General features: G+C 36.9%; 6 protein-coding genes and 4 long non-coding RNA genes across 15 annotated transcripts; 5 read left to right on the top strand and 5 right to left on the bottom strand.

The window, feature by feature from the left end:
• Nucleotides 1-764: 764 nt before the first annotated feature.
• Nucleotides 765-1,417, bottom strand: LOC132785846 (uncharacterized). Its single transcript, XR_009632362.1, has 3 exons — nucleotides 1,296-1,417; nucleotides 1,099-1,211; nucleotides 765-1,040 (listed from the first exon to the last, which is right to left on the bottom strand). It is a non-coding gene; the product is annotated as an uncharacterized LOC132785846 (long non-coding RNA).
• A 536-nt stretch (nucleotides 1,418-1,953) lies between these two features.
• On the bottom strand, nucleotides 1,954-7,018 carry LOC132785845 (uncharacterized). 5 transcript variants are annotated; one of them, XR_009632360.1, is made up of 9 exons: nucleotides 7,004-7,018; nucleotides 6,769-6,954; nucleotides 5,505-5,732; nucleotides 3,942-4,013; nucleotides 3,644-3,883; nucleotides 3,146-3,567; nucleotides 2,482-3,087; nucleotides 2,282-2,394; nucleotides 1,954-2,223 (listed from the first exon to the last, which is right to left on the bottom strand). It is a non-coding gene; the product is annotated as an uncharacterized LOC132785845 (long non-coding RNA). The 5 variants fall into 5 exon arrangements; XR_009632357.1 differs by having other exon boundaries at nucleotides 3,146-3,883; XR_009632361.1 differs by lacking the exons at nucleotides 5,505-5,732; nucleotides 6,769-6,954; nucleotides 7,004-7,018 and adding an exon at nucleotides 4,125-4,207 and having other exon boundaries at nucleotides 3,146-3,883; nucleotides 3,942-4,037.
• A 316-nt stretch (nucleotides 7,019-7,334) lies between these two features.
• On the bottom strand, nucleotides 7,335-7,995 carry LOC132785467 (uncharacterized). Its single transcript, XR_009632321.1, has 3 exons — nucleotides 7,852-7,995; nucleotides 7,667-7,775; nucleotides 7,335-7,616 (listed from the first exon to the last, which is right to left on the bottom strand). It is a non-coding gene; the product is annotated as an uncharacterized LOC132785467 (long non-coding RNA).
• Nucleotides 7,996-8,321: 326 nt separating this feature from the next.
• On the top strand, nucleotides 8,322-9,386 carry LOC132783934 (tRNA (guanosine(34)-2'-O)-methyltransferase). The gene is made up of 2 exons (XM_060789249.1): nucleotides 8,322-9,164; nucleotides 9,222-9,386. Exons 1-2 carry the CDS (start codon nucleotides 8,388-8,390, stop codon nucleotides 9,384-9,386), a joined length of 942 nt encoding a protein of 313 aa, XP_060645232.1. The 5' UTR covers nucleotides 8,322-8,387.
• On the bottom strand, nucleotides 9,387-11,438 carry LOC132783931 (transcription termination factor 5, mitochondrial). Its single transcript, XM_060789245.1, has 4 exons — nucleotides 11,158-11,438; nucleotides 10,112-11,096; nucleotides 9,832-10,056; nucleotides 9,387-9,775 (listed from the first exon to the last, which is right to left on the bottom strand). Exons 1-4 carry the CDS (start codon nucleotides 11,330-11,332, stop codon nucleotides 9,487-9,489), a joined length of 1,674 nt encoding a protein of 557 aa, XP_060645228.1. The 5' UTR covers nucleotides 11,333-11,438; the 3' UTR covers nucleotides 9,387-9,486.
• A 44-nt stretch (nucleotides 11,439-11,482) lies between these two features.
• Nucleotides 11,483-12,763, top strand: LOC132783933 (ribosome production factor 2 homolog). Its single transcript, XM_060789248.1, has 3 exons — nucleotides 11,483-11,632; nucleotides 11,692-11,907; nucleotides 11,967-12,763. Exons 1-3 carry the CDS (start codon nucleotides 11,613-11,615, stop codon nucleotides 12,670-12,672), a joined length of 942 nt encoding a protein of 313 aa, XP_060645231.1. The 5' UTR covers nucleotides 11,483-11,612; the 3' UTR covers nucleotides 12,673-12,763.
• LOC132783935 (uncharacterized) lies at nucleotides 12,702-13,742 on the bottom strand. Its single transcript, XM_060789250.1, has 2 exons — nucleotides 13,549-13,742; nucleotides 12,702-13,492 (listed from the first exon to the last, which is right to left on the bottom strand). The coding sequence occupies exon 2, from the start codon at nucleotides 13,490-13,492 to the stop codon at nucleotides 12,806-12,808; it is 687 nt and encodes a 228-aa protein (XP_060645233.1). The 5' UTR covers nucleotides 13,549-13,742; the 3' UTR covers nucleotides 12,702-12,805.
• Nucleotides 13,743-13,816: 74 nt separating this feature from the next.
• LOC132783930 (ralA-binding protein 1) lies at nucleotides 13,817-16,550 on the top strand. 2 transcript variants are annotated; one of them, XM_060789244.1, is made up of 4 exons: nucleotides 13,817-13,994; nucleotides 14,100-14,235; nucleotides 14,294-15,184; nucleotides 15,382-16,550. In XM_060789244.1, exons 1-4 carry the CDS (start codon nucleotides 13,898-13,900, stop codon nucleotides 16,157-16,159), a joined length of 1,902 nt encoding a protein of 633 aa, XP_060645227.1. In that variant the 5' UTR covers nucleotides 13,817-13,897; the 3' UTR covers nucleotides 16,160-16,550. The 2 variants fall into 2 exon arrangements, with proteins under 2 accessions (XP_060645227.1, XP_060645226.1); XM_060789243.1 differs by having other exon boundaries at nucleotides 14,291-15,184.
• Nucleotides 16,390-19,001, top strand: LOC132783932 (malate dehydrogenase, mitochondrial). The gene is made up of 4 exons (XM_060789247.1): nucleotides 16,390-16,550; nucleotides 16,765-16,972; nucleotides 17,947-18,143; nucleotides 18,201-19,001. Exons 1-4 carry the CDS (start codon nucleotides 16,485-16,487, stop codon nucleotides 18,738-18,740), a joined length of 1,011 nt encoding a protein of 336 aa, XP_060645230.1. The 5' UTR covers nucleotides 16,390-16,484; the 3' UTR covers nucleotides 18,741-19,001.
• Nucleotides 19,002-24,803: 5,802 nt separating this feature from the next.
• LOC132787052 (uncharacterized) lies at nucleotides 24,804-26,711 on the top strand. Its single transcript, XR_009632498.1, has 3 exons — nucleotides 24,804-24,918; nucleotides 26,139-26,324; nucleotides 26,379-26,711. It is a non-coding gene; the product is annotated as an uncharacterized LOC132787052 (long non-coding RNA).
• The last annotated feature ends 352 nt before the right edge of the window (nucleotides 26,712-27,063 follow it).

Here is a 27,063-nt window from a genome sequence, read left to right as displayed (position 1 = left end):
CAGTAGCTGTCTCTGTGTGTTTGGTTACCAATTATAAAGAATATATGTATAAGAATATAGTAAGTTTAATATTTTGCAGGTAAGTGTTGTTAGTTGACCAATAATGAAGAATATCGTAATCACATATTTCAGAGTAAGTTAACTTAAGGAAAGAATATCTGAAGGTGATCCAAATATTGACCCCAAATACTCAAATGACCTTGTTAAAGTAAAATCGGATCTGATATTCGCACTCTGACCATATTTGTATACAACTGGGGAAAGAAATCAATGGAAACGAGTTTAAGCTGAAACAAAGACAATTCAAAAATTTTTGTCGCCGACAGCAACTCAGTTAATGAGATTTTTTAATGAATATTAAATTAAATAAAATTATTGTCAACATCAAATTAAGTTGCAAACAAAAGTTGCAAATGTTGTGTATCTCATTTATATTTTACTCGTTTACAAAATTGTATTTAATTTATTTATGCAAATATTTATGGAAGTATACTTTGTTCATTAAATTATTCAATTAAAACTTGTCTATAGAACTGATCAATGGAGTTATTGCCTGTTTAAATGACGTATTAAGATTTCACAGATTAAATTGCTATCGTATTCTACAAATTTCTTACTTTACATTTCACAAATTTTAAAGTATACATTGATTCTCTTCCTAGGTGATGAAACAAAATTAAGATGAGCATTTTCGAATATTGCAATTCGACTACTTTTCATTCATTCAAATTAAAATGTACATGAAAAAGCTACAATGCATAAAATGAGTTAATATTCCATTTAATTATACAAGTATTAATTTACATTGGGATTTTTTTCTTTGTAATACTAAATGTGGGATACCTAGATTTCGTTCTGAAGATATTAACAGCAAGGTCCACATCCCCCGCAGTACGGTCCGCAACCCCCATAGCATCCACCACAGGGACCACAAAATGGTCCACAGCCGCCACAAGGTCCGTAACATGGTGAACAGCAAGATCCGCAGGGTCCGCAAGATCCACAGCACGAATAGCAAGGATAACACATCTTGAAGTGGACTATAAAATTGTTATGGTTAAAATCAAAATTATTAATTTTGTCTCATATTTACTTCACCTTTTGATTCTTCACAGAAATAGGTACTATTTGGGATCGTTCGCTTGTCTTTACTTCAAATTATCTCCCAATTTAACGTATGAATGTTATTTTGTTACAAAAAACAAATAAACCTAATGACGTTTCAGAAAATAATTAAAGTTATATTTTATAATACAATTTAGGATTTTTTTCTTTCAATAAAGAAAAAACCTTACATTTGAGAGATACCCCACAAAAAGTTCACAAAAAGGTTCAGATGTTTACTGGACAAGCCTTAAAATTGGAATGGACATTATTTGTATTTCTTCCAGCATCGTAGCTAAGTCTTATGAATTTTAATTTCATGGACTACTAAGATGCTTAGTTTTATTTTTTAACATTTAAATGCGTTTTTGATGAACATCACACCAGGAAGCAGTGTTCTTTTACTGCTTAAAGAACTCAGTATTATTTCCTACATCACTCTAGTTAATCTGATACATACACTCATAAGAACCGAGGAAAATCACGCAGACTATGTGCAGACCTACCTAAGTTAAATTTTATTGCTATTAGCTATTTTGTTATTTGTTTAGTAACGCTCGAGTCTCCAAATCTTAGAGTACTCATCTCTGGGTCCAAGCTTAAACCAACACCTAATTAGAGCAAAACACCTATCTGAATAACTATTACATATTGAATTTAAGTTTATATTCTATTTATTTTGACACTTTAAAATGTATTTTCTAAATAAACTCTTATGAACCAGGGAAAACCGCGCTCATATTTTATTGCTCTGGTATAGTACACTCATATCCAGCCTATATGCAAATCTACGTACCTTATATTTTATTGTTCTTAGCCAATATGATCACGGGGCTTAAAGTCAAACCATTTATTTTGACACTTTAAAATTTTATTTATATTGTTTCTGCGATACTAATTGTGGGACACCTAGATTTCGTTCTGAAGATACTAACAGCAAGGTCCACAGCCCCCGCAGCACGGTCCGCAACCACCATAGCAAGGTCCACATCCACCACAGGGACCACAATATGGTCCACAGCCGCCACAAGGCCCGCAACATGGTGAATAGCAAGATCCGCAGGGTCCGCAAGATCCACAGCACGAATAGCATGGATAACACATCTCGAATAAAGTGGACTATAAAATAGTTATGGTTAAGATCAAAATTATTAATTTTGTATCATATTTACTTCACCTTTTGATTCTTCACAGAAATAGGTACTATTTGGGATCGTTCGCTTGTCTTTACTTCTAATTATCTCCCAATTTAACTTATGAATGTTACTTTGTTACAAAAAACAAATAAACCTGATAAGATTCAAAAGATAATAAGAATTATATTTTATATTTTAAAATTAAATTTATGCTTTAAATTTAATGAAGAAAAAAACTTACATTTGATAGAAGTCCCACAAAAAGTTCACAAAAAGGTTCAGATGTTTACTGGACAAGCCTAAAAATTGGAATGGACATTAATTGTATTTCTTCCAGCATCGTAGCCAAGTCTTATGAATTTCAATTTCATAGACTACTAAGATTTTAAGTTTTATTTTTAAACATTTAAATGCGTTTTAGAAGAACATCACACCAGGAAGCAATGTTCTTTTTCTGCATAGAATTTGATATTAAGTGTATTTTCTACATCACTCTAACTGATCTAATGTAATACACTCTCATACGAACTAGGGAAAACCGCGCTCACTATGCACATCTACGTACGTTATATTTTATTATTCTTAGCAAATATGATCACGGGGTTTAAAGTCAAACCAATATTAAATTAGAGTTTATATTCCATTTATTTTGACACTTTAAAATTTTATTTTTGTTTTTGCGATACTAATTGTGGGACACCTAGATTTCGTTCTGAAGATACTAACAGAAATTTCCACAGCCCCCGCAGCACGGTCCGCAACCACCACAGGGACCACAAAATGGTCCACATCCGCCACAAGATCCACAGCACGAATAGCAAGGATAACAAATCTTGAATAAAGTGGACTATAAAATAGTTATGGTTAAGATAAAAATTAATAATTTTGTTTCATATTAACATCACCTTTAGATTCTTCACAGAAATAGGTACTATCTGGGATAGTTCGTAGATAAGTTTTATGAATATCAATTTCATGTACTACTAAGATGTTTTAATATTGAACACGTTTTTGCGTTTTTGTTCTATTATTACATAAAATTTAATATTGTGTATTGTCTACATCACTCTTGCTGAGCTAGTACACTCATATGAACCAGCAAAAATCGCTCACACTATATGCAGATCTACGTACGTTGTATTGTCATATTTTATTGCTCATATGCAGCCCTTTACCAATCTACGTATGTTACATTTTATTGTTCTTAGCCAATATTAATATGTTTTGTAATGCTCAAGTATCCAAAACCTAGAGTACTTAGATTGATCACGGGTTCAAGGTCAAACCAATATTTTTGACATCGCAAATACTCAATGCCGAAAGTAATCTGAAATTGACGCAGAAAAATGCCAAGCAACAATTGGAAAACTTAATGCAGGAACACCACAGAGAAGTTGATTTACATTGTTTCTGCGATACTAATTGTGGGACACCTAGATTTCGTTCTGAAGATTCTAACAGAAATTTCCACAACCCCCGCAGCACGGTCCGCAACCCCCATAGCAAGGTCCGCATCCACCACAAGGACCACAAAATGGTCCACAGCCGCCACGAGGTCCGTAACATGGTGAACAGCAAGATCCGCAAAGTCCGCAAGATCCACAGCACGAATAGCATGGATAACACATCTTGAATAAAGTGGACTATAAAATTGTTATGGTTAAGATCAAAATTATTAATTTTGTCTCATATTTACATCACCTTTTGATTCTTCACAGAAATAGGTACTATCTGGGATCCTTCTTTTATTCAAATTATCTCTTCAAATTTTAACTTTGTTACACAAAACAAAAAAACCTGATAAGTTTCAGAAGATAATAAGAATTATATTTTATGTTTTAAAATTAAATTTATGCTTTAAATTTAATGAAGAAAAAAACTTACATTTGAGAGAAGTCCCACAAAAAGTTCACAAAAAGGTTCAGATGTTTACTGGACAAGCCTTAAAATTGGAATGGACATTGTTTGTATTTCTTCCAGCCTCGCAGCCAAGTTTTATGAATTTTAATTTCATGGATTACTAAGATGTTTAGTTTTATTTTTTAATATTTAAATGCGTTTTAGATGAACATCACACCAGGAAGCAATGTTCTTTTACTGCATAAAATTTAATATTACTATAAGTGTATTTTCTACATCACTTACTGATCTAATGTAATACACTTAACGCGAACTCGGTCTTACACGGTTACAAATTTGCTGCCATCCCCCTTTCAACACGCTAAAAACCTCGTTTTTACACGAGTTTTTGATAAGGAGCCACCAAAATGAGAAAACATGTTGAAGCAAACTGGATTAAGCTATAAATGCCACCAAATGCATTTCAAACTTGATATGAATAAAAACATATTATCTCCTTACTTGTTAACATTAAGATTAACCTGTTAAATTATTATATGAAGCAACCTTTTTAACTAAATACCAGCTTTTAGTTTTGAAAATATGAACGTTATGCATTTATTAAAGGCATATGCATAATAACTTTTGGTTAATTTTGAACAAATGTATGAAACTTTAATAAAAACAGAACAAATTTGAATAAAAAGTTTTTTTGCTGCCAATTTTGAATTTTGCAAGGGTCAAGTGTACACTCATATGAACCAGGGAAAACCGCACTCACTATGCAGATCTACGTAAGTATTTTGTCATATTTTATTGCTCTGGTATAATAAACTCATATGCAGCCTATATGCAAATCTACGTACATTATATTTTATTGTTCTTAGCCAATATGAACACGGGATTTAAAGTCAAACCAAAATTTAATTAAAGTTTATATTCCATTTATTTTGACACTTTAAAATTTTATTTATATTGCATCTGCGATACTAATTGTGGGACACCTAGATTTCGTTCTGAAGATACTAACAGCAAGGTCCACAGCCCCCGCAGCACGGTCCGCAACCCCCATAGCAAGGCCCACAACCACCACAGGGACCACAATATGGTCCACAGCCGCCACAAGGTCCGCAACATGGTGAACAGCAAGATCCGCAGGGTCCGCAAGATCCACAGCACGAATAGCATGGATAACACATCTTGAAAGATTTCAACTGCAAAAGCAGTTATTATGAAAATAAAAAAGCTTGTACTTGACTTTTAGTATCTCCACGGAAATAGGTACAATTTTGGATCGTTCGTCAATCTTATTTAAAAAAATTTCTCAAATGAAATTTTCACTTTGTTACAAGAAAACAAATTAACCTGTAATTATTTCACAAATTAACAAGTTATATTTTATGCTTTTCAAAAAACAAGACTCACAATCGAGAGAAGTCCCACAAAAAGTTCACAAAAAGGTTCAGATGTTTACTGGACAAGTCTAAAAATTGGAATGAACATTATTTGTCCTAATTCTGACTTCGTAGCTATGTTTGAGAAATTTCAATTTCTTTGGCTACTGTGATTATTATAAATATGGCTGAGTACTTATGACAAAGCGTTTTCATTCACAAAGAATTAAAGAATTCACCAAAAGAGTCCGGCAGCTTGCTGTAAGTATGTATTATTATATATTATGTAAGCATATCATAAGTATTGCAATCATAATAATAACGCTACAATCGTCAATAGCAAAAGTGAATAAATAAATAAAAAAAAAATACTGAAGGTCATATATAGTAGATACTATTGCATTTACATGGAGTACAACCCCAAACTGGAAATACAAGTAATAAATTCTAAATTTTCTATCTTATCGCACCAACATTTTCACAAATTTGTATATACCAAAATTTAAGATTTTATCAATATGCGGCAAAAATTTAAAACAAAACTTATATCATGTATAAGGAGGCATCTCCGACCCTATAAAGCATATACATATATTCTTGATCAGCGATAACAGCCAAGACGATTCAGCCATGTCCATCTCTTCCTCTGTCCGTATGAGATCTCAGAGTATATAAGAGATAGAGCTATAGCTATGTCTCGACAGCATTTGTTATGTTTGCACGCAGAGCAAGTGTGTTTCAAATATTTGCCACGCCCACTTTCGCTCCCGCAAATCGACGAAATCGAACAACAAGCGTTTTTTAAAGGTAGAGTCGCGAAATTTTGGTATATAAAATAATAACTACACAATATAACTATTTGTGATTCCTGAAAATTTGGTTGCGATCAGATAAAAATTGTCAAAGAATACTTTTGTATGGACAAAAACGCCTACTTACTAGGGATTCTAGATGCTTTGGCTGACAATCTGGTATATGTTGCACTCTACATATAGTATAGCTTAATTGTAATACCATACCAATATACCACATATGTATATACTATTTAATACATTTCTTTCGTACAATATTTTTTATGGTAATAGCTTTCTTAATTATTTTTTATATACCGAGGCTATATATTTATTTGTTATATCGGTATAGTTCACATTCAAAATACACCATAGAGTTCAAAATTCGTTTTTTGCAATTATTTCTATTTCCAATATATGTCTAGCGGTCGTAAAAAGTGGCAATTGTTTTAAAACCATTCCATTTAAATTTACAATTTAAAATTAACCATTTTATTTGCTTACTTATTATGGGAAATCCTAGATTTCGTTCTGAAGATTCTAACAGAAATTTCCACAGCCCCCGTAGCATGATCCTCACCTACCAACGTACAGTCCGTAGCCTCCACAAGGTCCGCAGTATGGTCCATAGCCTCCACAATATTGACCAGAGCTTCCACAAGATCCACAGGACGAATAGCACATAATGGACTAAAGACTTGCTTGAAAAAAAAATACAAACAAAAAGTTCATTACTTACTCTACTTTAAGTTTCTTCACGGAAATAGGTACAAGTTCGGAGCAGATTTAAAATCGTTTCCCAATAAAATGTTCGTTATTTTGTTACTTAAAAACCTGTCGCAAATTAAAATTATATTTTAATATTTTTATTTTTTAAATGAATGAATGAATGAGTATTATTTGGACGTCTTATTGGAAATTTTAAGAATAATTGTTTATGTGAAGAAGCAATTATTTTAAAGTTTTAAACTAATTATGAAACATAGATGGCGCTTCCACAACTATTTAGATTTTCTTCGGTCTGCAAAGAGCCACCTATTGGTTATTGGAAAAAACAACAACAAAAACTATTCAAGGCTTGTCCCATTTTAATGACATTTTGTAAATTCTACATAAATTAATTTAATGAAATAATTAATGTGGTGTACCTAAATTTCGTTCTGAAGATGCTAACAGCAAGGTCCACAGCCACCACAGCAAGGTCCACAACCACCACAGCAGGATCCACAGTAGGGACCACATCCACTGCGACAGGGACCACAATAAGATCCACAGCAAGATCCACAGGGTCCGCAAGGTCCACAGGATCCACAGCAGGAATAGCACGGATAGCACATTTTGATTGAAATGGACTGAAAAAAAATATTTTATATTTGAAACAAAAAATATTTGCAGAATTTACTTTACTCTCAGTTTCTTCACAGAAATAGGTACAACTTGGGTTTGTTTATGCTTTGAATATAAGTTCCCGAAATATACTTGAAAATAGTTACATAGAAACTTCCTTAAACCTTTTTAACCATGAAAAATATATAAAAAAAAATACATTATTAGGAATTTTTATAAAAAAAAATATTAACTACTTACATTCCCAAAAAATTCCACAAAAAGTACACCAAGAAATAAAGAGTTGTTTTCAGGACAAGCCTTTTAATATGAATGTCTAAAGCTAGTACTGTGGCTTCGTAATCACACAATATACTTTCAATTGCAAGTTCAATGTTTACTATGATACGATTTAAAGTTGATTTCTTGGGTTTCAATAGCTTCTAAACGAATCATGATACAAGTTGTTTAAAATAACGCACCTTTTATGCGGATTCAAAAATATACCAATATTCTAGAAGAAATGTAGAAAGTCATGCGGGATCCATAATTTGATACGATTTAAAGTTGATTTCATGGGTTTCAATAGCTTCTAAACGAATCATGATACAAGTTGTTTAAAATAACGCACCTTTTATGCCGATTCAAAAATATACCAATATTCTAGAAGAAATGTAGAAAGTCATGCGGGATCCATAATTTAGTATATTCGGCGTTAAACCGTACGAAGACATACGGTCACACGGCTTAACCGCACATGTGTAAACAAATAAGCAAAAACACCAAACACCAAAAAAATGGGAAAGTCCTCAAAGGATAAACGTGATATTTTTTATAGATTGGCCAAGGAGCAGGGCTGGCGAGCCCGAAGTGCCTTTAAACTGTTACAAGCCGACGAAACATTTAACTTACTCGATGGCGTTATGCGCGCCGTGGACTTGTGCGCTGCACCCGGAGGCTGGTCACAAGTGCTATCCAAAAAAATGTATGAGCCGCGAACAGCCGAGGAGCGTCAGCATGTCAAGATCATTGCAGTTGATATGCAGGGCATGGCACCCATTGATGGCGTTACTGAATTGCGTGCAGATATCACCAAAGAATCCACTGCCAATGCCATTATTGAGTTCTTTGGTGGACAAAAGGCGCAACTGGTGGTTAGTGATGGAGCACCCGACATTACAGGCAATCATGACTGGGATGGCTATATGCAGGCACAATTGCTGCTGTCTGCTCTCAGCATTTCAACCTACATCCTCGAAGAGGGTGGCTCATTCATGGGGAAAGTGTATCGAGCAGCAAATACTAGCGAAGTTTATCGGCAGTTAAAGCGCTTCTTTAAGGAGGCCTGTGTGTTTAAACCTTCGGCGTCGCGTAACTCAAGCATTGAGGCGTTTGTGGTGTGCCGTCAATTCAAAATGCCCAAAGATCATGTGCCCTGCAATCTAATCACAGAATGGTACATAAAGCCGGAGCAAGCGTTAAAAGATATTACGGGCTTGAAGTATGGTCCAGTCGAGCATCTGCCATTTGTTGCTCATCAGTGTGAATATGATGCGGATCTCAGCTACGATTTGGTAAATATACGAATTACTATTAATGGTTATTTAGTATTATAAATAATTGTATTTTAGAATGAGAACTATGAGCATCATGAGGCTGTACAGAAACCTTTGACTGCAGCGTATCAGGCTGTTATAGAAAAAACACGCAACATGAGCATGAAGTACAATTCATATGTCGTGCGCCATGATGGTGAACCGTCTGCAGAACAGGAGAAAAACGATAAGACCACGTAATTAAATGTTAATGGTAATTGTATATACATTCTTCTACTAATAAATTTCAAAATATCTAGAATATATTCAACAATTTAAGAAACTTATTGCTACTATTATTTCATAGGTGAAACATGGACGCCTTCTCTGACGGTTTAACGCCATATTTATACACTTTGTTAAGACTTTCAGGAAAGTCGGGTAGCAGATTATTGAAATTCTCCACATGATGCGTATGTTGCTCTGTCCAAATTCCATCGCCGGTGAAATGAAACTCAGATTCAATTAAATACAAAATGAGTGTTAAAATCTCATTATTGTTCATTGCATGCATGTTGACGATTGGCAGATGCAGCTCCTCCAAAGCCTCTTTAACTTGTAGCAGCAACAGTTTCTCCTCAATACGTTTTCTACAATATGGAAAATTAGATTGCTTTATCAGATAAGTTTCCCAAATGCAACTCACATGGGATATAGCAGCAGGTGTATGTTTTGAAAGATATCATCCAGACCGAATTTCTTGCTTTGCAAATACTCCAGGCATTGCTTTACTTGCAGCACAGGGATGTGACACCAGTTGGGATGACGCGACAACAGATTGCGCAGCAACTGCTCGTCTTTCTGCATAATGTTTCCCAAATATACGACAATATCACGTCCCTTGGTGCGATCTGAACCATCGCGAGCAAATCTACAAAAAAAGGAATCTTTAAGCAAAGTAACAATATAATGCTGAATTTACTTACTTGGCAAAGGCATCCGATCCGCAGGAAAGTATGTGCAATGAGGCGCATCGCACCTTAAGCTGATTCAAATAGTCCAAACGAAGACGCGCCTTGTTCTGATAGTGCACCAGCCGCATTATACGTGGATTGCTGCCCAAGACTTCAAACTGTTCGATTTGATTGATATCGCGTAGTCGCTCCAGCACTGTATCGGGTCCAAGTGTTAGCACTTCTAGACAACGCAGTACTGCATCCTCAGTGATGCCAAACGCACGCACATGCTCCAAAGTTTGTTTAAGACTATCACAATTGGACATAAGGATCTTGGGACGACGATAACCAATGTCGCGTATATCAAGTCCATTGATTGTGGGTATCTCCTTTAAAATGCGACGTACATTGTCCGCATCCGCGTGTAAAAGAAAAGCATTCTTGCGAATCCGTTCGGCGGGAAATTTTAATACCGTGGTCAGCAACTCAATGGCATCCTGCACGGAATGGAAACTCTTGTGCCGCACACGGGAATAGACTCGCCACATTTTTTGAAGTTCTGTCTCATCCATTTGCATTCGTGCCTGCAAATATGTGTTGAGCAGCGATTGTCGCAGCTCCTTCAACGTTATGTTCTCACCAAAGTTAAGTGACATCTGAAAGTTAGTTGGCAGTTGGGCATCTGTAAAGCTGTCAGCTAGGCGCTGTGGCACATTCAAATCGTAGGGTAGCAAGCCATGTGCTTTCAGGAAACCGATGGACTTGTTAATGACTGTGATATATTTGAATAGTGTTTGAATAGTGATGTTGTGAAAACCGCATTCGTTGAGCACATTATGGCGATTAGACAATGTCGAGGCGCCATAGTAAATGATCATGGGTTTCATAACAATATCATCTACTGTGTATTTTAAGGATTTCAATGCATCGTATGAATTAAGTAGATCTTTTCGCTTAACTGTTTTCAGTTCAGGGTGCTTTTCAAGCGCAGCTGCCCAAGTACGATATGTGCTGCCTAAAAAGATGTGCATCGCCAATATTTACAACATTAATTTATATATATCTATATTGCTTACCCAATGTTCGCGCCAAGTAACTGGGATTTAAAGATTCTTCTACCGGCAGATCCAATCCTTTTGACTTTGCTGGTTGTGCATTTTCTGGTTTCTTATTGTTTGGCTGCTTAACTGCTGCACAACTACGCGTAAATTGCACAAGGCGTTGCGCTTGGTTTTTACTATTTCGCAGCATAATTGTGTAAATGCAATAAATCGAACTTAATTCACATTTCTTAAAAACAAAAAATTAACATGCAACAGTTAATTAACACGAAATCGATTATTGTTAAAAACAGCTGCTATGCGGCTGTAATCGATTTATTTTGACAACAGCTGATGCAGACAACATTAAAGAAGCGCTGCCAACCTAAGCCAAGGCAGCGGCGGCATTTTAGCAGCAGTTGGCAGCATTGCTACGACGCTACACGTGCATTTTGAATAGCTGTGAAAACTAGAAAAATACATTTTTAAAAATGTCGCTTTTACGCATAAGGTAAATTATTATTATATATTATTTACTATGCATTTGATTTGACTTTTATTTATTCATAGAAAACCCAAAACTCGCAAAGGAAAGAAAGTTCTGCTGGCCCGCGAGCCACAGCTGATTGAAGCCGCACGCAGCATGTTGTTTGTGGATGGCCGCAAATGCGGTGGCAACGTCAGACTCTGCATGAAGGATCTGCAACAGCTAAAGAAACCACTTGTTAAGGTCTTGCACCGCAAGAACGATATCACTCCGTTCGACGATCCCTCTTCTCTAGAATTGTAAGTCAATACTTTTAAGTCATCTTTTAAGGATACCATAATGTTCTCAAATTTTTTAGCTTGACAATGAAAAACGACACAGCGCTCTTCACCTTTGGTTCCACGTCTAAAAAACGCCCAGATAATATACTCATTGGACGGATCTTTGAGAACGAAGTGCTAGACATGTTCGAGCTGGGCATTAAGCGTTATCAAGCCATAGCCGAGTTCAAAAACGAAAAGATTGGCTCCTGTGTTAAGCCGTGCCTGGTGTTCAATGGTCCCAAATGGGCACAAACCGAGGAGTTGCGTCGCCTGCGCAATCTGTTCATCGACATGTTCCAACGCGAAAAGGTCGACTCCATTCGCCTGCAGGGCGTGGAGCATGTGCTCAGTTTCACCGTCACCGATGACATGAATGTGCTAATGCGTTCGTATAAGATCTTGTTGAAAAAATCGGGTCAAAAGACGCCACGCATTGAATTGGAAGAGATTGGACCATCTGCTGACTTCTCTATCCGTCGCACCAAGATTGCCTCAGAGGATTTGTACAAATTGTCACGCAAGCAGCCCAAGCAACTGAAGGTTACCAAAAAGAAGAACATCAGCACCGATGCTCTGGGCAACACGAAGGGTCGTGTGCATCTGGGCAAGCAGCAGACGGGTTCGATTCAGACGCGTCGCGTCAAAGCGCTGAAGAAGACGCCCGAAGAGAAGCGCAGTGATCGCCAAAAGAAGAAGGTGGCACTCAAAGCGGCTGCAGCTGAAGCTTTGGCAGCCGAGTAAAGAGAACAATAACAACTATAGATTTCTAGTTTAGTTTGATAGTTTGTAATAAATTGGTCCAGCTTAAAATACATAATATACATTTAGTTAAGATCTTGACTTAGCAAACTAGTTTAGCTTTAAATTATTATACTTAATGTATGGCGTCTACAATGTTTCGAATGCGACGTGACTTTGACTCGGCCAAGGCATCCTCCAGCGATCTGATCATGTGTAGCAAGCTGCTGACATCCGTCTGCACCAACAGATCCTTACGATGCCGCCGTTCATCTTCCTGCATGGCACTTAGCTCCCGCTCGCTACGTTCCGTCGTGTCGATCTCTAGCAGCTCTCGATTCTCGTTTTTTGGCTCCGTGTGCAAATACAGCTTCATGGTAATTACCACATTTGACTGCTGCAGCAGGCAACGGGATGCTGTACGCACCTCGAGGCGCCACTCTAGGTTAACCAGGCGATAGGCCCGTATGTTGGCCGACTTAATAGAACCCTCCACAAAGCTGCGTTTGCTGTTCACAAACTGCTCGAGCACCTCCTGGACGTCCTCACCCAGTTCAGGCAATAGTTGGCGTATATTTGAGTGTTCGCTCATATTTGTTGTTACATGAATTAGCAGTGAGATCAATGCCTCCACCGCATGTTGAATTGTGGCGCTCTCCACGCTGCCGGAACACTTTTTGGCCAGCAACTCGTAACGCTCCAAGTTGGGTCCATTCACCAGATAATCGAATGCTGATTTACATAGTTCGACGACTTCGCTGGCCGGACGCTGCAGTAACGCCAAATGATCACGTTCCTCTTGGCTAAGGCGCAACGTGGACATCTTAAACACAAATCCTTTTATTTAACGTAAATTATGAAAAACTCGATTCTTCTCACAACATGTAAACAAATCGGTTTTCTCCAGTTTTAAATTTGGTATGCAGCTCATGAGCAAAATGCAAATTGTAAATAATTATAAGGCTGTACTGTCTGTTGTCTTTCTTGCAAATATATTTAAATACTTTTGCCTCATTAATTGTATATTCAGCTCAATTCAGGCAGTTAATTAGTTTATTCAGTTATTGCAGAGTACGATTTAACTGCCCTCGATAGTATCGATATGATATGATTCGACAAGTAATAATCGATTGCATCTCAGTTTTTTTTGCTTTGTTTATTGATTGTTGGGCGTGTAAACACATTGATTAGAATTATTTATTTATTGTAACAAGCTGCCGCATACAGTATGGATTTCGATAGTCCAGAAGAAAAGGAATTTCCCGGTCTATACGCATCCGAAGCAGTCGACGCCAAGTCCAAAAAGAGCAAGGAGGAAAGTGATTGTAAGTTCTACAAAAACAAAATGTGGAATGCGTACAAACAAAATAAATACGCCACAAACAAACGTAAATAAAATTATGTGTTATGTTTGTCTTATACTTCGGTAGATAGCGAAGGCGATCACGAGAAACACAGCAAGAAGGATCTCATTGGACGACGAAAGGACAAGAAGGAAAAAGGCAAAGATCGCGGCTATGCGGCGCTAGAAGGTGAAAGTTCACCCGAAGAGGAGCTTGACACCAAGTGAGCAGAAATTAATTCCACAATTACGTCATTTTCTAATTTTTCATTAACTTAGAAGTCCCTCCAAGTCAAAGAAGTCCAAGACTTTCAAATTCACCAGCTCTAAAAGCAAAGAGAAACGTGAAAAGTCACGTGACAAGGAAAAGGAACCAAAAGCAACCGAGGATGAGCCGGTCCAGAAAGTAAAAGACAAGGATAAGGATAAAGACAAAGATAAGGAGAGACAGCACGAAGAGAAAGAGCACAAAAAGAAGGACAAGGAGCGTAAGGAGAAGGACAAAAAGGATAAGTCCGACAAGAAAGACAAAAAGGACAAGAAGAGCAAGCAAACACAACTCGAGGATGCCGCTGGTGTCGAAGAAGTTCTTGCCTTGGGGTATCCTATCTTCGGTGTCTCCGTCAGCTTGGCCACCGAACGCTCACGCTGTCACGATGGCATCGATCTGCCGCTTGTGGTGCGTGACTGCATCGATTTTCTGCAACAGAAGCAATCGTTGAAGTGTGAGCAAATCTACAAAGTAGAGCCCATCAAGACGCGTCTGCTGCACTACAAACGTCTGTACAATAATCGCGAGCACGATGCCACTGTGGATGAACTCAACATACCCACCGCCTGCAGTCTGCTGAAGTTGTTCTTCCGTGAACTGCCAGAGCCAGTATTGACCACCGATCTGGTGGCTCGCTTCGAGGAGGTTGCTTCGCATCCTAAAGTCACGGAGCAGCAGGCAGAGCTGCAGCAACTGCTGGAGCAACTGCCAAAATGCAATCGCACGCTCTTAGCCTGGATGATGCTGCACTTTGATGCGGTAATACAGCAGGAGCGTTACAACAAGCTAAATGCGCAATCGTTGGCCATGTTGCTCAGTCCGACACTGCAGATGTCGCATCGCTTAATGGTGGCTCTCTTGTGCCACTGTACGAATCTCTTTCCAGACGTCAAGCTGATAAAGTGAGTAAACAGCGGCAATGATTAGATTAAAACACTGCTTGTCACTTCAGTTTAAATCAGATCAAGTCGACAACATGAGTTTGGTGCCGCATAATCGTAAACGCTTCCCAAAATTTGTTCGCTTTCTACTCAGGCAACAATTACACCCCAATTGGATGTTGAATTTGTAGACTAAAGATTTACTTTTTCCCCAACAGATATGTACCTCCATTGACATCCACCAGTCCTGGGTTGCCGGACAAGCCCGAGGACATTCAGTTGGAGCTGCGCAAGCAAGACAGTCTTCTCTCTCAAATCCACAGCGAAATGAATGCGGGTTTCATTAGTAAGAAGCGCGAGGAACAGCTATGGGAGGTACAACGCATCATCACACAGTTAAAACGTAAACTCCGAAGCTGCGAAAAGAAACAGGAAAGGTCCATTGATGAACTGGATAGCAGCACCTCGGCACAAACGCCCGCTCAACCTGCACCCCCACCACAAATAGACACTGTTAGCGAGGATACCACCGACTCCAAGCCAGCACCGCCAACGCACATTACGCCCGCCGAAGAGCAGCCCGAGGAACCTAGCTTCTCGGAATCGTCAGAGATTGACTATACAATCGACAAGCAGACAGGTTATTTGCTGCTGCCCAAGACAAGTGCACAACGGGATGAACTGCTGCGACTGCAAATCGAATACGATGAGTTAATGAATTGGCAAAACGAGCTCAAAACTCGAATTCTAGCAGAACGCAACGAGGTCTTTCGCTTGAAACAGTTGTGTGAGCAGGAAATGCTTAAGCCATCAGTTGTAGGGGCCACAAGTCAGGAGCAGATGCCAGGTGATGGCGACTATGAACGTATCATTGAGCATTATACGCGAGAGAATGCGCTGCTCGAGCATAAAAAGCAAATGCTCGGCATGGAGCTCAAAGAAGAGCGACGTGCCTGCATTGCACTACAGGTTGAGCTACGTATGCAACAGTTTTAATTTATGCACTTTTCTCTAGTTATCTCTGTCTGTATGTCAAACGAACAAAATGAGTAAGAATTCCAAATATATAAGATATAAAGCTTCATTTCAAATGAAAACAAATGAACGCGCTTATCTGCGGTATACAAACGAGTTGGCAGCTCCGGTCATTGCTGCGAACAGCTGTTCGCGCAAAGCTTTTCATATTTAACCTTGCGTCAGGTTGGACAAGCGACAGAAAGCTTTTTGGCGATTTAGAGCTATTGGGATTTTGCAAGCTGCGCGGCCGCTTATTGTTTAGCGTATATCCATTTTTTAACCAAATTTATTAAAAATCAAAACAATGTTGAAGCAAGTGACCAAACAATTGGCGCTGCAGGGCGTGCGCAGCTTTTCGGTTGGCCAACAGGTAAGTTGTCAAGCACAAGAAACAAACAAAACCAATGCAATTTTCTAGCCGTCAAACAACTAGAAGTGTTTACGTAATGAGAAAATTTCATAGAACAGCATTTGATTTCCCACTAATCAAATACTAAATGCAATTATAAGTTCCGAAATGAACTGCTATGCATTACTGTATTATAGCAATTTAATATATTAATTTATTTCTTTTTGCTTGACAGAACAACTACAAGGTGACCGTTTGCGGCGCCGCTGGCGGCATTGGACAGCCGCTGTCGCTGCTGCTCAAGCAGAATCCCTTGGTCACCGACCTCTCGCTCTACGATATTGTGCACACACCCGGCGTCGCTGCCGATTTGTCGCACATCGATACCAAGAGCAAGACTGCTGGTTTCATTGGCGCTGACCAGTTGGGCGATTCGCTCAAGGGTAAGTTCGCTAACCGGGAGGGGAAGAACCAGAAAGGGCTTTGCCAAGTGAGGTTAGGTTCACTATCTAATGGAAAATTTCTAAAAACTTGTGCTGCGAAATAAATTAGAGAGTTTTGCATGTGATTTGCATAATATGATATGAGAAAATCTAATGTTAATTCTTAGCATATGTAGATTCTTTGTGCATTCTCATACATATATTATGTAGTAAAGCTGATAAGAATTTCTTTGCTTTAATGGGTATTTATGGGCTCATATAACTTACTTATAATCAGTGCAGCAAGTCTTATCATCAAGTACCTGCTTCTGGGAGCATAATACAAAAGATCAAAGTCTTACGTCGACAAAGTCAACCGATAAGTATTATGCATCTTATTACGTTAATAATACCCGGCTAGTGGGGTATTATAAGCAAATGTTAGATGAAGAAACAAGTATCTCCAAATCTTGACCTTGCCCGCCTATGTTGTTCGACCTTCCATGTTATATGAATAGCTATATCTCATAAACTATCTATGGTAGAGCTTCCAAATTTTGAGATAATGCTGATAATTTACAAACGCAGTTGAAGTTAGTTTCAATGTTAAGCAACACTTCTTTCACTTTAGAATAAACAATATCAGTTCCTCTCTATCCACTCTCCACTTAATGGCTTTAAATGTCCTAAAAATGAAAATCGGGTATATCATAGCCGAGTCACCAAACTATTACTTTATTATTTGTTTTCTAATGAGCAATTAAATTCAGTAAGAATGGGAATCCAAAATAATTTGTTTATCTTAATAAATTGAAATGCATCCCAACTGTGGATAAATTCATATGAAAAAGATGATTATTAAAGATTGATTAAAGATATTGTACTCTAAGAAATTAATTTAAAGAACTATAATAATGAAGGGAAAAAAGTTTATATATTAAAAAAGATACCGATGATCTCCAATTAATTGACTTATTATATTGTGTCTGCCACAGGCTCCGATGTCGTTGTCATACCCGCCGGTGTGCCACGTAAACCTGGCATGACCCGTGATGATCTGTTCAATGTCAATGCTGGCATCATCAAGGACATTTCCAACTCCATTGCCAAGAACTGCCCCAAGGCTTTGGTGGCCATCATCACGAATCCCGTCAACACCTGTGTGCCCATTGCTGCCGAGGTTTTGAAGAAGGTAAGCCTACTTCTTAATAACCATAAATAAGACAACACACTAATTGTTAACTTATAGGCTGGCGTGTACGATCCCAAGCGTCTGTTTGGTGTTTCCACCTTGGATGTGGTGCGTGCTCGTGCTTTCATTGGTCATGCTCTTGGTGTCGATCCCCAGAGCGTGCAGATTCCCGTGATTGGCGGTCACTCCGGTGTCACCATTCTGCCAGTGCTGTCCCAGAGCCAGCCTCAGTTCAAGGGCAACCAGGAGACCATTGAGAAGCTGACCGTGCGCATTCAGGAAGCCGGCACTGAGGTCGTCAAGGCCAAGGCTGGCGCTGGTTCCGCCACTTTGTCGATGGCTTATGCTGGCGCCCGTTTCGCTGGCTCCCTGCTGAAGGGTCTCAACGGCGAAACGAACGTCATTGAGTGCTCTTATGTGCAGTCCAGCATTACTGAGGCTACCTTCTTCTCCACACCTTTGTTGTTGGGCAAGAATGGTCTGCAGGAGAACTTGGGTCTGCCCAAGCTGAACGACTACGAGAAGAAGCTGTTGGAGGCTGCCATTCCTGAGCTCAAGAAGAACATCCAGAAGGGCATCGATTTTGCCAACGCTTAACCTGTATGAGATCACAGCTCTTCACTAGCCAAGTCAAGTCAACTCTTTCCCAAAAATTATAAGAAACCCGTTTCCATCATGAGACATCATCTTTCAGTTTTCATCACACCCAACATAATTTCTATTGGTTGTTTACTTAGAAGAATCGTTCGTTTTAAGTTGAAAAGTGTACAATATTCGTCTGCCCAAAGATAATGCAGCCGGTAATGGAAGCAGTTGATACTTAAAAACTAATAAATTACCAAATTAATACGAATATAATGTTGGCAAATGCAAATTATTACGGAATAAAGTCGGGGAATATAAAGATTGTAATATCTCATACCTATTAAGCGTATTAGAAACTTATCTAACACGTGTATTGCAAGGATAGCGGTTCATCTGCTTAATGCAGATTTTCAAATACACTGTGCAAAATTTTAAGCTGCTTGTCAACTTTACATAAAACCGTTTGCATAAGAACTATGAAATGTTCTTTCGCAGTGTAGCCGGCACACAGTCATGGGGTTTGCTCTGACTGTGTGAGTGTGAGTTTTTTTTTTCCTGACGCTCATGTACACACTCATACATGTGCAATCAATTAAGCTTCGTTAAGATCAATTGAAAAACTTGCCCGCATGTCATCCATGCCGCCCGCTCTCTGTCTCTGCCTCCTCCTTGGGCACTATGTCTGTTTCGTTCATATGCACAAACTGTGCCTAGTGCGTACACATTTTGGAATTTCGTATCGTGTGCATATTCATGTTTATATACATACGTACTATATGACTTGTTTGTAGTTTTATGACTGACATGAGCAAAAGTCATCTAACAAATTTCTTTAAAATTAACTGAAGTATTTCCAAAGCATATTCTTTTTCTGATACTTTCTTGTCTTCCATTTAGTGTATACAGTATACCTTTTTTAATATCTCTATATATTTGTCTTTTACGTCTTCATTTTATTGCGTGTCGATCATGCATTTAGTTTGTTGATATGATCTATTAATACTAGCTTGATCGTTTTCAGTATTTGTTCGCACCTTCTTATGAAGTGAGCAAGTAAATATGAATATATGTTGCTAAGAAGTTATAATAATTCAATTTGGATGTTATCAAATTGGTTTTGAAGAGCTTGAAATAGTTTTATTTGGTTGAAAACGTGTTAATGAAGAAGTTGTAAAAAATATTTTAATCACTAAAAATAGTTGATTCGGAGTTTTTTGAAAAATTATTTACTTTACCATATTGTGGAAAAAATCAGAAAATTTATAGAAAACTTAAGAAACCATAGCTAACTCATGAGGCTACTTAGCTTTACGAAATAATTGAAAATATATTCAGCGAACTTAACTTAAATGCGTTGTCACAGAATTTTGTATGCGGAATGAAAATTTTGGTTGTAAAATTTTGTAAGTTTTGATGTGGGTATTTTCATCTATAGAAAACAACAGTCAACAACAATGGTCTCATATTTTTAAAGATGTTTATATAGTTGATAAATTAATTCTGGTTTGATTTAAATTCAACTTTAAGTCAAGATAGGGATTTACAAATTTTCTGTATCTATTTTTCTTAAAAAGTGCATAACAGAAAAAAAAAATTGTACGATTTCATTAAAATATTTATTTACAAAAAATGTTGTTTGTTGTTTTTTTAAATATAGTTTTTTAAATGAACTGTGCCACTCAAAAAATCTTGTCAACATTATTCATATTATAAAGTAATGTTAAATGTGTTTCTCTATAGATTTTCTGAATGGACTTACGCAAAACTACCCAAAGAAATATTAATTTTTATAATTATTTTATTTATTGAAAAAAAATTAAAAAATTATATACGAAGAAATGTAAAAGTTAGTTTTGCAACTACCTGTTAAGACGATAATAAATTGTGAACTATTTAGCAGTAAATCGAGTGTTTCAAAGAATTCGAAATTGGAATTGAATTGCCAGGCGATGGCTTCAATCAAATCAATTAGATTACTATTAGACAATTTGATTTGTTCATTAAGCCACTGCCGGCGATTGACCCACTCCCAATAACTCGGTTCTATTTAGCCAGCAGCCCAAGCGGACAGACAAAATACTCGTACACACCCCCAACTTAATTATCGACGATCAAAAGGCAACGATAACAGCACCAAAACAATCAATTGATACAATTTCATTCATAAAATCTGATCAAAATGCAAGCAAAAATCACAGAGCAGAGCGAACGTGATGACGACGGCAACGACAACAACGCCGATGGCATCCATCTCTCTGTCTCCATCTCTGAGTCTGGGACTGGTCAATTGCTGAGAGCGTTTTTAATGAAATAATGAGGAGGAGGAATCAATTTTCAAAAGCATACTACACAATCGGCTTGTGTACACAAAACAAATTCAATTTTTATTTTGCCGGCCGGCCGGCACATTTACAGTGTATTTATTTTGCTACTACAAGTAGTATTCGTATATTAAAACTAATTGGAATCCATGGATTTTGCAGCCCATGCTCCCAACGCCAGAGAAAGAGAGAGACTGTTTGTAAGCGACCTTGTACAATTTTATTTAATTACAAACAATTAAGCTTCACACAACGGACACAACGGGCCTGCCAAAAACAATGAGTGACGCCCACAAGAGCGAACGCGACTCGGAGCAAAAACAACAATTATTGAATAATATCAGACAACAAAGATGATCGATTTATTACATTAAACAAAGTGCGTCTTACCTGTAATTTGTAATGATATACATATGTTTGTTTCTTACCATAAATTTATAGTAAATCGTAGTTACAAAAAACACCTCAATATATAGTCTGATAACTATTGTCGTTGACACGTTAGATGAAATTATTTGATATAATTTTTCTGTTTCGTATTTGAGCTCATATTTTTTCTCAACGATTGCTAGCGATCGATTTGCAATGCATATATAGCGATGCAGTTTGCAATATATATATAAGAAAATATGAATTATTTTATAAAATGCAGTTTGCAATGTCTATACAAGTATATTAAAATATTAATGATTGTTTAATAAATATACAATTATATATATATATATATGAAAATATGAATTATTTTATAAAATGCAGTTTGCAATGTCTATACAAGTATATTAAAATATTAATGATTGTTTAATAAATATACAATTATGTATGCATTTCGGAAAATGATCTTATTAAAAAAAGTTGTAGCAAATACTTGTTTTTCGTATAAAATAAATGTTACATTAGTTTTACATTATTTGATTCAAGATAAGGTAAGGTGTAAAGGTCCAACGTCTTTTTGTCATTATTCTAATAAAGTTTTCTAATGATATATAATCTATTAAGTTCTGTTATCTAGCTTCGCATTTTGTTCGTCACGCACACTCGGCTTCAAATCCCGAAACCTTTGACTTTATTATCTTGGCGATGATCGCGCCGTTTAAGTTATTAGCGACAGGGGTAAGCTCGATGCTCGAGGTTTTGTGCCCCGTGTCCATGTCCACGTTGGGCCGCATTAAATGGCGCCTTTGCCTTAAATAAGTCACAATTGTCGGCAATTAATTTGAATTACGCGCGCTGTGTTGCGATTTTTGCGAATCGACAAGACTCCCAACACAACCAATTACAAGGGCCAGGCCCCAAAGCATCAAGCCAAGCAAAGTGGTTGTCATCTTCATATGTAGACTATATAGTAGAGCTATAGCCGTACTTGGTTCATGGTCTCTCTCTCTTGCTCTGTATGTGCGACATTATAGTGATTGTGATTGGCTTTAATTTATTGGCGTGTTCTCACTTTCACTTTGATTGCATTAAGTTTTATCTTGTTTCATTTTGTTTTGTGATGACATCAAGATAGATTTGAAGACAACTCTATTCAATATATGTTAATTGCAATGGATTCTACTCGAATTTAAAAAATAAATCATTGATTATAATAGATGCTCCAGTAATATTAATTAAATTGTTACAAAATGTTAATTATTTTAAAATGGTTATGAAACGGTAAGATAAAGTTTCAATTACATTATATATTAAAATATTTAGATAAAAAAGTTTGCAATTATTAAAAAAAGAGATCGTAAAAATTCCATATAAGCTACTATGTTTTTACAATAGATATTATCATTTTCAATTCACAATTAATTATGTAATTATTTATTTTAAAGATTTGCCTAAATACTTCCGCAAATTATAATTTTATTTTTGTAATAAAATTACAAATTACATATATAATTTTGGAAAAAAATTTATAAAATGAAACCTATATAATGGCATTGAACGAATACCAAAATAATATACAAAATTTGCTTAAGAAATCTATATATTTCACATAAATAGTAATTATTTATTATATTCACGAAATTAAAAACTACTATTACTACGTAATAATTATAAGCGAAAATGAATCAAAAGTTAAAAGCTAGGGCCCTACTAATATTATACTATCAAATTACCAATCGATGTTTATTAAAATGGTTCTCTCACGAGCAAATCGGTTCAATCCCCAGAATCACAAGAAATCTTTCTGTGATGTGGAGGAAAGCAAAGTCAAGTGAAAGACTGTTGCCAAGACTGATGCTTTGAAGGGGAGCACTGGCTTCGTTAATGAAAGTTTGGGTCAGAAGTCAGCTACACGTCGGCGCACATCCGTTTGCTATCGAGTACTTCTATATGGTAGTATGCCTAGTGTCTCATCATCATCATTATCATCATCATGTAAACTGGTTAAGGGGGTAACAAGTGGACAGTGGATGGCGGGCAGAAGCACAACTGGAACCCCAAAGTGCCATAGAGAATTAACGAAATATGAAAAACTATACATCTTTGTCATGTCAGGTCGCTGGAGGTTTGTGGGATATGGAGCGTGTGCTGGGGGGAGAGGGAAAGTGTCTGTGTCTGTGGATCTGCGATCTACGGAATACGGAATATGTACGTTCTACGATCTGTGCTCTGTGGTGACTTGGAGACATTGTCTCGTTCCGTGGGCTGTGGATTTCGAAATGTTTTTTTTTTTGTTTTTTTGCTGTTGTTGCGAGCGGAGCGACGTGGTCGACAACAAATAGCGACAGCAGAAATGGAACTAAAGTACAAAAACTATTTGATATTTTATGCGGGATTTTAAATTGATCTTAACGAAGCTTAATTGAATGCAACTGTATTGGTGAACTGTTTTGCTCGACTCTGGACTCTGACACTACACAGTGTGTACTGGTGTGTGCGTGTGTGTGTGAGTGTGTGTACGCCATATTGGAATTTCGTTGTCACAGATCACAATCGCAAAGCGACGTCAAGTATGTGTATGTCTTTGTGTACTTGTGTATGTACGTAGCGAAATGCATAACACAGTCAACTGTGTTTGTGTGTGTTTGTCTGTTTGTAAGTATCGTAATACAATGTGATAATATTCCACTGACGACTGAGAATGTTGAATACTGAATACTGAATGCTGAATGATGATGCTGTGGAGTGACTGTCATTGAGTTCAAAACAAATGTGAACAAGTGCCACGATATTCACATGTTTGTGTCCCTCTCGCTCTCTCTCTCTCTCTATGTGTATACTTCTTAATGGTTATGGAAAAAAAATATGAAAGATACTCGCGATCGCAGTTGGCAGTCAACAAAAGCTTAGGAAGCCCACTTTGCTTTTTGTGTGACAAACTGTACCAAGTTTCGGTTCGCTTGAAGTACACACATCTAACAGAAATATCGAATTGTACTATATACATAGTACATACATATGTATATCAGCATCATTATTAGCGCTTGAATCTAAGAAAATCTACAATTTTAACAATTTTTATACCGTATAACATATTTGTTATAGTTCATATCAAAATTTAAAAAATACGTAAATATGAATTTAATCCCTCCCATTATCTAGAGTATTTAATTTTATATATGCCATTATGGTTTTAACCTTTAAGTTGCTATATCAAAAATGTAAACTTAAAGTTTAATGAGTCAAATCCTTTTGATTGTGATCCTTAGCGAGTCCTCTGCTGCCTTCATTTTGTTAAGTAAAGAAATCCAGAGTGTGTTCTGTTTCATTAAAATAATCTATTTATGAAAAATGTATATTTTAGATGTCCTTTTCATTTCAATCAAGCAAAATTATAATATTTTTTTTAAAGTAAACTCAAGTATATACTTTTAAGAAAATTTTAAAATCTTTTCTAAATTATTATTAAAATTATTTTAATTAGGTGATGTTTGAAGGTAATTCTTATTTCTAAATAAGTCAAAATTACTGTACAATTTTTGGTTAAATGTAAAAAGTTAGCAGTTAGCTGCGAGTCAATCCGCTAAGCAAAAATATATTTCAATATATGCCCAGTTTTTTTCCCTACCGTGTAACGCCTAGCACAGATTTACCATTTAAAAACCCTGCCTTTATTGTAAATGCGTTGAGTTATGAGTTAATTAAGATTTAATCAGATATCTTAAGGTAGCAACACAGAATTGCCAAGGTCTTGTTTCAATATTGACTTCGTCCCCTTTTGCTCTTTCAGCCTCCTCACGACCGTAATTGACTCTTGATCTTTCTCAGATGGGTATCATCATTGACTTTTCTTAACCCACGAGGCAGCAGGACATTCCAGTCTGTCGTCTCTCAAATTCAATTTCATTTCCCATACAAGGATGGCCCCGCACCATAAGTGAAACAGTGCCCACATAATTGGCGCAATCGCAATGCAAAACGCTGTCTGATTATTCACACGCAACCCAAAAGAGTCGCGACTCGGGTCGATGGGTAGCATCATCATCAGCTCTATCCGATGAATACTCGGTTTTTAGTTTTTATTTTTATTTTTGGGGGGTGCGTTCTTCACTCAACGCCGATCGCGTGCACATTTTCCATTCGCGTTTTCAATTCCGATTCCGTTTGTGTTTCTGTTTCCGTTGCCCGCATTTCGAGACCTGCAAAGACAATCGACATTGCCACATAGCGAGTCCAAAAGTATCAAATGGTTTGTGTGAGATTTTCATGCAGTTTGTGTGAAATTTGATGGGTTTTCTCTTGGTGCCGAAGCAATGGGAATTATTACTACTGATCCTTAAGAGTGATGCGAGTATCCTGGGAAGTTCAGGTTGAAGGTCAATGCGGGTTCAAAAGTAAGAATTGGGTGGTGTTGATGAATGGGCAACTAAATCTCTTGTGGGAATTTTGTTGAAGAAGAATAAAGCTGCGCTTGATGGCAACAATTTAAAGTCATGATCTTAAATTGACATCTTATTTTTCCCAATTTTAATATTATATGAAAAACTAAATGAAAGTCGGGTGAGGTCAAACACTTAATGACAGGTGGATCAAGTACAGCCCAGATCGCAACTTATACAATATAATAATAAAAGTGTATACATTTATTGCTGACTTTCACTTTTTTATTATTATTTCACTGTCACTATTCAAATTCCATGTATAAAATCTTACATAGAATCCGAACCCAACGATCCATAGCTTTGCACTAACAACTCTTAAGTGTCGAAGCTAATACCAGCATTTGGCCAAAAGGTCGCACACGCAAACGAGCGCGCGCCAATCCTTAGAGGGTGAAACTCAGATCCAGAGTGAGGGTGACACGCGCGCAACAAGAGAGGAACCCTCGAAGAAAAAGAAAAAGGTCGCGTGAACGTGCGCCGCGATCCTTGAAGTCGACTAATATTTTTTGTTTTAGTGGTGGGAAATTCCAATGTTCGCATTCGGACCCCTATTCGATCGTCTGACGTGTGATATTTCCAATTGGACTGGTGTTTATTATAAGGGATTCCATCTGACCAAAGCAAATCGACAGCGAAACATTTGTGGACATGCAGGCAGGTGATCGAAAACATTTGGACAATTAAAATAATAGAGTGCAAACGAGCTGACAAAATGCAGAACTGTTTTGTTTATGTAATAAATTTTGACCATAGTGCAATTGCAGAACAAATTTTCTTATTTGACTAAATATTTGGCAATATTATATTTATTAATATGATCTGAATACTAATATTGCAGAAATAGTTCCAAATTACAAAAAAAACCTTTTTTTGTGAATTAATGCTTCTATTTTTTACTTTGAGAAATTAAAATGGTTATTTTAATACTTATTTTTAATGATGGCATTTAAGAGATAAATTTGTTATTCTTATTATCTTAGCAAATATGTTTGTTTGTTTATTTTTGCAGTTCTGCAGCTATACTGAGTGTATTCCATATTGTAAAGTATGTATAGAAATCAAAACATTTTCATAGTCTTCAATTATGTTAGCCAAACTGTATTTTAAATAAACTTTTCTACATTTTAAAAGAATTATTTTTATCAATATTGGAGGAATTAAAATTTCTAAGTTTATCGGAGCTCAATTTCTGCAGGATAT

Source organism: Drosophila nasuta, chromosome 2R, assembly GCF_023558535.2.
Source record: "Drosophila nasuta strain 15112-1781.00 chromosome 2R, ASM2355853v1, whole genome shotgun sequence".
Taxonomy (NCBI): domain Eukaryota; kingdom Metazoa; phylum Arthropoda; class Insecta; order Diptera; family Drosophilidae; genus Drosophila; species Drosophila nasuta.
Note: the sequence above shows the minus strand (reverse complement) of the source record. Positions and strands in the feature narration are given on the sequence as shown.

What these genes read in the sequence shown, in the direction of transcription:
- LOC132783932 (XM_060789247.1), top strand. Translation starts at nt 16,485, where the DNA reads ATGTTGAAGCAAGTGACCAAACAATTGGCGCTGCAGGGCGTGCGCAGC. An exon ending in GCTTTTCGGTTGGCCAACAG is followed by an intron (nt 16,551 to 16,764) that starts GTAAGTTGTCAA and finishes TTTGCTTGACAG; the next exon opens with AACAACTACAAGGTGACCGT. An exon ending in CTGCCGAGGTTTTGAAGAAG is followed by an intron (nt 18,144 to 18,200) that starts GTAAGCCTACTT and finishes GTTAACTTATAG; the next exon opens with GCTGGCGTGTACGATCCCAA.
- LOC132783935 (XM_060789250.1), bottom strand. Translation starts at nt 13,492, where the DNA reads ATGTCCACGTTGCGCCTTAGCCAAGAGGAACGTGATCATTTGGCGTTA.
- LOC132783930 (XM_060789243.1), top strand. Translation starts at nt 13,898, where the DNA reads ATGGATTTCGATAGTCCAGAAGAAAAGGAATTTCCCGGTCTATACGCA. An exon ending in GAAGAGGAGCTTGACACCAA is followed by an intron (nt 14,236 to 14,290) that starts GTGAGCAGAAAT and finishes TCATTAACTTAG; the next exon opens with AAGTCCCTCCAAGTCAAAGA. An exon ending in CCAGACGTCAAGCTGATAAA is followed by an intron (nt 15,185 to 15,381) that starts GTGAGTAAACAG and finishes TTTCCCCAACAG; the next exon opens with ATATGTACCTCCATTGACAT.
- LOC132783933 (XM_060789248.1), top strand. Translation starts at nt 11,613, where the DNA reads ATGTCGCTTTTACGCATAAG. An exon ending in ATGTCGCTTTTACGCATAAG is followed by an intron (nt 11,633 to 11,691) that starts GTAAATTATTAT and finishes ATTTATTCATAG; the next exon opens with AAAACCCAAAACTCGCAAAG. An exon ending in GATCCCTCTTCTCTAGAATT is followed by an intron (nt 11,908 to 11,966) that starts GTAAGTCAATAC and finishes CAAATTTTTTAG; the next exon opens with CTTGACAATGAAAAACGACA.
- LOC132783931 (XM_060789245.1), bottom strand. Translation starts at nt 11,332, where the DNA reads ATGCTGCGAAATAGTAAAAACCAAGCGCAACGCCTTGTGCAATTTACG. An exon ending in TTACTTGGCGCGAACATTGG is followed by an intron (nt 11,097 to 11,157) that starts GTAAGCAATATA and finishes ACATCTTTTTAG; the next exon opens with GCAGCACATATCGTACTTGG. An exon ending in CACCTGCTGCTATATCCCAT is followed by an intron (nt 9,776 to 9,831) that starts GTGAGTTGCATT and finishes TCCATATTGTAG; the next exon opens with AAAACGTATTGAGGAGAAAC.
- LOC132783934 (XM_060789249.1), top strand. Translation starts at nt 8,388, where the DNA reads ATGGGAAAGTCCTCAAAGGATAAACGTGATATTTTTTATAGATTGGCC. An exon ending in CGGATCTCAGCTACGATTTG is followed by an intron (nt 9,165 to 9,221) that starts GTAAATATACGA and finishes ATTGTATTTTAG; the next exon opens with AATGAGAACTATGAGCATCA.